The 11,056-nt window shown below is 38.0% G+C and overlaps 2 protein-coding genes across 2 annotated transcripts in view; both read right to left on the bottom strand.

The window, feature by feature from the left end:
• pcolce2a (procollagen C-endopeptidase enhancer 2a) overlaps positions 1-11,056 on the bottom strand; it is a 118,902-nt gene that overhangs the window by 64,409 nt on the left and 43,437 nt on the right. The window lies entirely within an intron of this gene.
• On the bottom strand, positions 6,973-9,400 carry chst2a (carbohydrate (N-acetylglucosamine-6-O) sulfotransferase 2a). Its single transcript, XM_082172405.1, has one exon. The coding sequence runs from the start codon at positions 8,876-8,878 to the stop codon at positions 7,484-7,486; it is 1,395 nt and encodes a 464-aa protein (XP_082028531.1). The 5' UTR covers positions 8,879-9,400; the 3' UTR covers positions 6,973-7,483.

Here is an 11,056-nt window from a genome sequence, read left to right on the forward strand (position 1 = left end):
AAGAGAAAAAGAAAGAGGAAATATTGGGTCCATCCAATCCTGAGATTGCGCCGAGAGGAAGGAGAGTTTCACCTCCTTATCAAGAAGTTGCGAAATTATCCCGAGCGATTCAAAATTTACCTCAGAATGTCAGTCGAACAGTTTGATGCTTTGCTAGCGATACTCCACATATTAAAAAGAAGACCACCAATTTCCGTGAACCAATCGATCCTGAACAGACTGGCAGTATGTCTAAGGTATGGACACACGGAAACACACACACACACACACACACACACACACACACACGGCTGGCGTGTGACAGACACTTGTCTGCTTGTCAGACGCGTTTATATACTGTCTATGGTCAGACGCCACTCTGGATTTTGTCGTTTGCTTGTACGGTGGCTTTGAATTGTCAAAAAACCTCTCAAAATACTGGCTGTGGATGCGAAAAACGCAGAAAATCGAACCCGATCCGAATTTTTTTATTACGGACGAAAGTTTCGTAGACAGTGTGCAAGCGTGATTGACATAACGTGAGGTCGAATTTTTTTTTTAACGTGCGAAAATTTCGGATGCGAATTTCGGACTCAGTGCGCAATGGCCTTTACCCTTTAACTCCACTTTTAGACATACACTCGCGAACTTCCCTAAGCACTTCGCCGCCAACTTCGTCGCCAACTTCGTCAAGGGGACAAGTTTATTTGGACAGACCCTCTACCCTTCAATTTTGGCAGAGGGAGGGAGTCTACTCAATATGTACACTTGCAGATCCATAGACCGCAATGAAACAAGATTGTGATGTCACAGCAGGTCAAGCTTAATTTAGCCCCACCCCACACAACTCTAGTGTATGATATTGGAGCTATTTTGATATTAAACCACATCGTACTTGTAGCTACTGTTAAGGTGCTATATGTATTTTTTTCATAATATGTTTGCAGATATTTAGGAAACATGCTAAGTTCACATACATCTCTGAAAAAACACTTCTACAACCAGTTATTCTACTTTGAAATGTGCCCTTTGTGTGGGAATATCTGTTATTGTTTCAGTCTGTGTGATTTCGCTCACTGCCAAGTTACTAAATATTTCGACACCCCGGGTTGCCTGTTGGTGGAAAACACCGCGTATTGCAACCATGGAAGCCAGGAAAAACAAACTGGGTCAGAGATTGCAGATTATTGCAGACTAAAAATCTCAAGCATATTAAAACATGGATAAATCAACTCATCAATTTACAGTATGCATATCTCCTCATCTTCCACTGTCAATTGGGCTCGCTCCTGTTGCGTGTCCTCAATCTGAAAACCCACGTGAGCGTCGAGTCTGAGCAGGATGGGGCGCGGAAACGACTCTCTCCAATATTTCGAATTTGGACTGCAGTACCCATTTCAACCACTAGCTGTCAATTTTACAAACTGCAGCTTTAAGTTGACTGTTTTACAGTTTATTGTAATTTTTTTGTGTGTACATTTTTTATATTTTCCCCAATAGCCAAACCATACATGCAGGACAGGCCAATGGTGCATAAAACAAATTCATAAGGAAAAAAAAACTTTAAATAATAAATCAGCTCCATTTCAGATTCCAATGATCAAGGGCTTAGGGTGTTCCATTTAAACCCATTGCAAGGGTTCCGCCAGTAGTGGGCACTCGTGCAATGTAAGAAATGTCATACATCCGAGTGAACGAGAAGGTGTGACGCACGAAAGGGCCGTTTGCAAAATATGCAGTATTTTTGTAATTCTGCTAGGTGGCATTAATGTTGCAGAAACTACAACCTTCACCATTAAACGGTATACTGCGCATCGGCTGAGGAGATACATCCAAATCAAATAAGATGACAAATAAGAAACACCATGTAGGTGTCTGAAATGAACATCCGCCAACCTGCCAAATGTCAACAATCAACTGTGGCGAGTAACATTGTCAAATCACTAGCCAATTTGGCAGGTTACTTATTATGTTTACTCACTTTGCTGGGGAAGTTTGTGTAAATACTCTGGCTTACTTGAACATAGACTTCACTACACAACAAATAACCACGCGATTGTTCATTTGTATTGAAGCAATAGCCAAAATTAAAAAGGCATTTGGTTAACAGAGAATAGAAATAATATTGTTATTTTCCAACATCCTAATTTTTTTGGGATGTTCTTTATAATTGATATGTCCACCTAAAACACATTTTTGGTGAAAAGGATGAGGATGAAAGACAAAGGGATGAGATGGTTGACGTATTTTATCTGGTTAAATTTTTTTTTTTTTTTTTTTTTTTTGGCTAATAGAAGTTCTGAATGGCCAGTAACTTAAACATTTTGCCAAATTGGTTGGAGACTGAAAAAGTTAATTTCAAACCCCTATATACATATATAGGCTATATATATAAAATATAATTTAATAAACCCTGATAGCACACACACAAATTATACGACAGAAATGTGATAAAGGTTTTGTACCTCAAGAATTGCTTACTGCAGCCCTGATTAGATTAGCTTTCTATAACCAGGAACCTTTGTAAGTATAGTGTTTGTATCATTTAAAACGCATGAGAACTGCATGGCACATAAATAATGATTGTGCTTTCATAACCTATGGATCTAATATTGCCAGGGTCCTCATCTATTTTTAATCACGGGATAGGTCGTAAGACGAAGCACAGCAGTGAAATGATCATATTCAGAGCAGGCAGTATGCTAATTACACCTCACACTTGGGGTCAGCGGAGAGACGAGTCCATGCATATGCATCTCTGCATCTGAGATGAGACTCTAGTGTTCACTAAAATATGACTTAGGAGAGGACAAGAGCTCTGCTAATGTGTTCATGGCTATAAAAACCACTTGGATGATTCATGATGTATTTACCTAAGCAATGCTGCTAATGATAGCTCAGCCGCTAGGAAAATACATCCAATAATATGGGACACATGCTTCATAATTTATTTTTAGAAGAAATTAGGGGATTGGTGTAAATGGTGCTCATTGGGAAATAGCAGGGAAAGATTCCTTTTTGCTTCATTTCATTCCCCCAGGCCATCTAAATACACTCCATCGTCTCAGCTGTCCTCGTCTACATGGTCAACATCTGCTCTATTTGCATGATGGGCATCACTGACCATGTAACCATGACAACTGCACAGAGGACTGTCTCTGTGGCCTTAGAAATGAGTGTGGCAGTAGGTAACAATGAGACTGTTAACAGCATTTGTGCTTCCAAGAGGAGTCAATCAAACACAGTGCAAGAATTTCCACACCCAAACCTCATGTTTATCACATGCTTGAGGGAATTTGTATTTTTATTTTTTGTCTTTGCAGTGCCATTACTTGATCATGTGATTTTTGCCTGTGATTTTTACTTCTCAGTCTCTTTGAGGTTTTTTGGTTTTTTTTTTTTTTTTACTTCTCTCATTATATTTTGTAGAGACAAACTCAGCATTGTCAAAACCATTGTTGCCATTTTTGATTATTTGGCCTAGATTTCCATTTAAACGTTTGCATTCACTTTCTTTAAAAATGTGTATAATAAAAATAATATTAGGTGTCTATATTATATACTTAAATTTAATTTAAAATATTTGTTACAATTAGTGTGCACATGAGATTTTTTAAATAAAGTTATGGTTAGTGATCACTATGGCTCCTAGTAAACAAACACAGTATATGATTATTCAATGCAAATCTCAAAAGATTTTACACACAAGGTTTATTATATAACCATCACTCACTTACTCTTACTCTTCTTCTCACCGTATCTATTGAGAAATTTTAAATGCAAATATTAGTTTCTGCTTAGCATAAGTTACTATTTACATTGGGTGCAAATTAAGATTTATTTCCAATAGTAGACAGAATACAAGCAAACTTTTGAACACTAGTACAAAAGTTTGGTGTTTATAAAATATTGTAAGGTTTTTGAAAGAAGTCTCTTATGCTCACCAAGGCTGCATTTATTTGATAAAAAAAGAAAATACAGTATTAACAGTAATATATTATTAAAATATATTTTAAAATGTAACTTATTTCTGTGATGGTAAAGCTGAATTTTCAGCATCATTACTCCAGTCTTCAGTGTCACATGATGCTTCAGAAATCATTCTAATATGTTGATTTGCTGCTCATGAAACATTTCAGATTTTTATCAATGTTTGAAAACAGTTTAGATGCTTAATTTTCTCTGGAAAGTGTTTTTCTTTAATAGAAAGTTCAAAAGAACCGCTTTTTTAATTATCTTTTTTTTATATAATACTGACCCCAAACTTTGGCATAAGGGACAAATTTTAACAAAATAATAATAATGTGTTTATAATATAATATATATTTTGTTATATTGTACTGTAATTACATTAGAAAGTGTGATGAACACTAATGAACAACATGCATGGTTTAATTTATACTGACTGTTTACTTGATTACCAGTACCTTAAAATACTTGTCATGAAAACAATTTGTTAATATTACATTTAGGTTTTATATAAAAAAAATCACCTTTTAAATCAAGGAGCATATTCAATAGCATAGGTTGTATTGATAATCATGAATTTAACTGGTATGGTTATCGACTATACTGACATTTTGGTATTGTTACAACCAACCCATAATCTGAAACCTGTTTCAAATTATGATAAGCATTTCTCTGGAAGCAGTACATTAACAGTAAACTCAAGCTTGACGAAGGCATCCTGTATTACTGGAAGTGAAACATTGTTATCAGGAGGCCTTAAAGTGTTTGTTTTTTTTGTTTTTTTATCACCTCATGTTCTGTTTACAGCAGCAGGATAAGGGCAAAGACATGGCGACGGGCCAGGGCACTTGCCGGGACCCAAACTGAGCGCCAACAGTTCTTCAAGCCCAGCCATTGAGCACCCAGTCCACATACGGCCCCCTGCCCCGACCCCTCAGGGGCCTCCCCACCCGCAGCTGCTATTTGTGGAAAACAGAGGCTGCTCTCTCGCGGTTTGCTCTCGCTCGCTCTCACACACGGCTGCGATGGCAACCGCTTCAGAGAGTCAAGGATTCATAGTCACTGGATACTCCTGGGAGACAGACTGATTGTCCGGGATTTGTGGTCTGCTAGTTGACAGTTTGCCAACATTTAAATGCCTGTACATACTGTAGCTGATGTATTAGGAACAGAGCTGATGCCATTGATATTTCTGCCGTTTGGCTCTTAAAATAGCTTTTGCTTTGGTACAGAAACAGATGTCACTGCGTAACGGTAACCTAGTTTATATTAACATTATATATATACACACACACACACACACACACACACACACACACACACACACTGTTCAAAAGATAAGGATCTTCAGGGATTAGAGTTTTTTCATATTTTTAAAGAAGTGGCTGCATTTGATCAAAAATACAGTAAAAACAGCAATATTGTGAAATATTATTATAATTTAAAATAACTTTTATATATCTCTTTTTTTTCAGCATCATGACCAGTCTTCAGTGTCACATGATCCTTCAGAAATCATTCTAATATGCTGATTTGCTGCTCAGAGACATTTATTATTATTATCAATGTTGAAAATGACTCATGATTTTTTTTCCAGGATTCTTTGATGAATAAAACGTTCAAAAGAACATTTTAAAAGATGCTAACACTTCACATTAAGGTTTCATTTGTTAACATTAGTTCATGTTTTAACTATCATGAACTAACCATGAGCAATACATTTGTTACAGCATTGGTAAATCTTTGGTAATGTTAGGTTTTTTATTTTTTTAAACAGCTGTTTATTGATTGAACAAATACAACATTTGATTTTAATAATGTATTAGTAAATGTTGAAATTAATATTAACAAAGATAAATAAATGCGGAAGTATTGTTCATTATTAATTCATGTTAACTAATGAAACCTTATTGTAAAGTGTTACCAAAAAATTATTTTAAATATGATGACCCTATTAACCATGTACAATTGCTTTAGATCAAATGTGGGACAAGAGTGTAACTTAAATTAAATAAATGAAGATAGTATGTTAAAACGTATTTGTATACTTTCAAAGTGAACAAGCTCTTTCTCTGCAGGGGAGGCTGCATTATTATTATTTGGGGGGGGATGTTGTCATATCTATATACGTGCCAAACTACATTAGAGAAGACATTCATTGAAATTTTCAGAGCGTCACATAATCGCAAATTCATTTCCTCTTTGTTTAAAACAGACTCATATGCCGGGAAGAGAGCTAAATGAAAACCTGCTGGATGTGTCAGAATGCAGCACTACTGGCCACATTCCAATCAGAGCACAGAAAAAGAGTATTATTCCTCCAATAACTTCGTATATTACAAAACAAATTGCACAAAAAAAATGCATTAAAAAAAGGGAAATACAGGCATCTTGTGTGGCGTTAAAAGTGGAACTGAAAGAACAAGTAGGTGGGAGTGAGTTGCTCTCAAACCCTCTTGTTATGAACCACGTAATACAGTGATTGGGTCATTTCTGTTGTGCAGTACCTTTAAAGCTCTGTTACTTGTAAGCATTTCTGTTAAAGGGTGTAGAAGATTTTTAGAAATATTATCAGGTCAAGCTCGAGCACCTTATATTTAATTATAACTTACATAAGAGGATGGAAATGAGGAGCTGAAGTCAGACATTGCTCAGAGACTGACTGTTATAGCTTACATAAGGGCAATCTTTGAAAGTGTTGATATTTTCATTTCTGTCATTTTATCACTCAAGATGGAATGTCGAGTGAAACAAACCGAATGATATACCAACATCACAGAATTGATCAAATCCATTGCTAATAGTGATACTGTAGTGTTTTCTGCTCAAAATGGTCACTTCTTATATATGATGGCTTTTGTTAAAGTCATATTACAAAATAAAACAGGATGGAAAGTGATAGATAGATAGATAGAAAGATAGAAAGATAGATAGATAGATAGATAGATAGATAGATAGATAGATAGATAGATAGATAGATAGATAGATAGATAGATAGATAGTGAAAGTAATTGGGGTCGAAAATCAATTAAAAATTGTTTAATATTTTATCCATAAAAATGAAGACATGATGAGACATTAAAATGTACTGCATAACCAGAAGGACATGCTTTTAAGTGTGTTAACCCAGAGACAAAGTCTACAGGAACTAGAGTGCACCTCAGATGATTCGTCCTCCACACATTTGAACGAGACGGTGAGACTATTGCTATTCAGATAGTCTCTTTTAGTTTGTGCGGTGCTGAAAGCAGTGAATGCAAAATAATCTAAATCTTTTGATTAAATAAATATCTTGGCGTATAGCTTTAATGCTCAAAGACACGTCATTCACAAAGTATGTTTCTTCTTGTTTTGGTCAAACAGGTGGCGATGCAGCAGACAATATTCTGGTCCCGACAAACAGTAAGTGGCTGATGCAAACAGATACATTCCACTGAGCCATTAATAAGCATTGAACATAAATATACCAGTTTGTACAAGAATGAGGCTGTTCTCAGCACAAAATGCAAAACATCGAAACGTCTTTGGCGGTGGTTCATATTTTGGGCACTGTCAATAGCGGCCTGCTCAGATCCTTGGCCTCGCCGGCCGTGCGGACGCGCAGGTATCCCAGCAGAGACATGGCGTGCTGACAGTACTCCTCCACCTGCCTGATCTGCTGGTAGTTCAGCACAGTTCTCCATGCGCTGACCGCCTGCGTCGCGTTCCTGGACGACACGATGAACGGTTTGGTGGAGGCGTTAGGTCCCGTCGTCATGTTCATGGCGAAGACCTCAATTTCGTGATTGGCTGAGAGGTTAATGAAGCGATATGCATTCCGTACCATTTTAACGGGATTCTCCACCAAGTCCTCGTAACGCACCGTCATGTATTTGCCTTTGAACCAGTTGGGAGGGTGGAGAGCAGTTTTCAGAGTCCTAGATGTCTGTTCGCAGATCACCTCCATGGCTCCGATGGAGTGGTAATCTGAGCCGTCTTTTTTGTTCATTTTGTGGTTGGGGTCCACGAATGGCACACGACGAAGCTTGGGGTCCCTGCTGCGCACGACTTGCAAATTCTCCCGAATGAGCCCGTGTCTAGATTTAATCCTGGAGTTGGCCACCGCCCTGGGGTCTCGAACCAGGTGGATGACTTTCAGATTCAGAGAGGGGTCCTCCATTAGAGGAGCCAGAACGTTAACATCCAAAATGCGAACTCCCTTTATCACTATCGTGTTGTACTTGAGGCACTCTTCCTCCAGCATCTGAAGGCTCTGCGGAGGGCACTTTCTACACACTTTTTCGTCCACCATTCCCACCACATCTTTTCTATAGGACGAGCAGAAGGGGTAGGAGCAGATGACCTTATTTATGGCGGCCCCAAACAGTCCAAGAGAGGTTATGTTCTTCCCCCCGGGACTGTTGTACAACTGAAAAACTGAGAAATCGCACCTGTAAAGAGAGCTCAACATGTCCCGGGCTGCTCCCTGGAGGGACACTGCGTCCCCTGGGTACAGCTTCTGCCAAATATGCCACATAGGCTCATATAAGAAAAACACATCCGGGTTTTGGTTGAAGAGCTCCCCGAAGAAAGACGAGCCGGACCTCCAAGTGGTCAGCACGTACACCAGCTGGCGTTTCTTGACCTGCGGGGCTTTGTAAAGGTAACGGATGTCGGATCTGCTTTGGAAGTTCACTCCTTGCACCGGCTGGTTGCATTGCTGAGGCTCTTTGGTCCATTTGTAATTAGCCAGGTTCAGCATGGTCAGAGCCACCAGCAGAAAATACGCCAGAAACATGATGATCTTCTTCCGCCGTAGCACTTTCATCACAATTCCAGGGTTGGCTATTATTTTGGTGTGACTTCTCGTGCAAGACTTGTGTTTCCTTCCAAAGCCAGCATTCTTCTCCCATGGTGGTGTGAATTTTAGAGGGTAGGGTTTGTTTTTCATTTATGACACAGGAGAGCCAGTGGTGTCTCAAATAGAGCTGCAGTTTATCACATGCAGCGTTGATGGCATGGAAGAAAGCGTGGCATCTGCCCCAAGTCCATGCAATCGATTATCGATTAGGTGATGCGTGGGAGAGGAGGGGATGCCCGACGCTCCAAAATACGAGGCGAAACGAAAACAAACCGCACCGCAATGCGCAGGGTTTCATTCGGATGTCATGCAACGGATGCCGTTCGTATTATTTAACGGCTCACAAAGCGAACTCGAGCTCATTTCGTTTCGCTTACCGATGAAAAGCGGCGAGGTCTCCTCCTGATAACATTTCTCGTCCGGGCCACGGGCTGGGGGGAAAATGGCGATATAGATGCGTGCGCGAGCATTTGCGCTCAAAGGAAAGAAAATCCCGTAAATAGAAAGTTCCTTTTAAACACACGGAATCAAAATAAAGCCATCTCCAGTCATTGTGGTACCCAGCCTCTGCTCTGTTGTCCGGGCGGACGCTATAACCGATTGGTGCTGCACGAATTAAATGATAGAATAGGAACAAAAGTCCCGCCTCCTTTAAGCGCTGAATGGTGGAATCAGGAGCATCTTGGCGTCTACTAACGACGCTATTGGTTCCTGTCTACGTCCGTCAAATCTCCAATGGTCACAAGCCTACATAGCAACATGATGCGCTGTGTATCACGAAGAATAACATTTGGAGAGTTCAGACAATAATATTATACATTATGTCTGAAAAATTAAGTGTAGCCTATCTATTTATAAAGTATCCCTTTATTTTAAGATTTTAAAAAGTTACCTTAAACTGTATGGATGGGGTGTTCTGTATTTACATCTTTCATTATTTAAATATATTAGCATTTGTTGTCAATTATATTATATATTATATAATAATATATCATCCTGAGACCCAGAAAAAGAAAAAAAAACGTTATTTTAATTTTTATCTAATTTGTTCATGTAATTACATTGTTTAGAGCATAAGACACAAATTTGGGGGGACATTTTTTTTTTAATCATATGTAATGTTATGTCCTCTGTAGTGGACACCAGTTGTTTACAAAAGAAAAAGGCATGACATAACATAACATTCATTTACCAATACATTTTTATGTTTCAAGATATATATTTTTTAAACAAACGTTGTATTAAGATGATTCTCAATTATGTTATGAAAGATATAACGGAATGAATTGATACACCATTTTACTTTATGCAATATGTGGGTAAAATGGCCATAAATGGGTAGTGCCATCCAATACACTGTATCCAATTTGCATATTAATGTGTTCTCGGGGAAACATGAAATGAAAAAAATAAGTGTTATAATAGGAGTAATAATCGGCAACATTTTCATAATAATATAGCCTATAGTAGGCTATTTCATAGTAATATTGATATATCATTTGTTTCCCTATTCACTTGTTGTGTCTCCCAAAATGCCTGATAAACATGGTCCTGGTGTCCTCCATAAAGTTTTCCTGAGATGTTGATTTATGACAAACAATTAGAAAATTAGTCAGATTATACAAAAATACAAAAAAATATATATCCTATTTCCATAACAGTGCTAATTTTTATCACTAAATGAATGTCAGTCATTTATAAAGACAAAGGAGAAGTTGTTTACAAAAGTTTATTCCCAGGAGGTTATAATGCTACCTAATGCTTTTAATGAAAGTTTTTATGCATTATCAAATTCAGCCTTCATTTATTATTTGGCTGGGCTGGAAGAGGGTCTTGGTTTGGGTTCCTTGGTTTGTAAATGTTGGAAACTGAGTATAAAACAAGGATTCTTTGGTATTAAAATCACTCAAAGCAGATTTTTTGTTACATAACTCAAGAACAATGACACAGGAATAGTTAATTCACGATAAAAAACACTAACAGAGCTTGTTCTGGTAACTCTTCTTTGCAGTTAGCGCCACCTGCTGTTTGTTTCTCTCTCTCGCTCACTCTCCACTTTTAGCCTACCACGTTCTCACCTTTAGACATTAACATATTAATGAATAATTTAGATTAATAAAATAAGGTTATAGTGCAGATGATATTGCCTCTATCACATGTGTTTCTGAAGGGAGATTAGGATAATACAGTAGACAGGCCATTGCAGCAGCGCATTAGGCTGGAGTCTTGCCATATTGTGAAGCAAGTTATTACTTCAACCCAAAAAGT

The sequence above is a fragment of the Leuciscus leuciscus genome (assembly GCF_965113295.1).
Source record: "Leuciscus leuciscus genome assembly, chromosome: 6".
Lineage (NCBI taxonomy): Eukaryota > Metazoa > Chordata > Actinopteri > Cypriniformes > Leuciscidae > Leuciscus > Leuciscus leuciscus.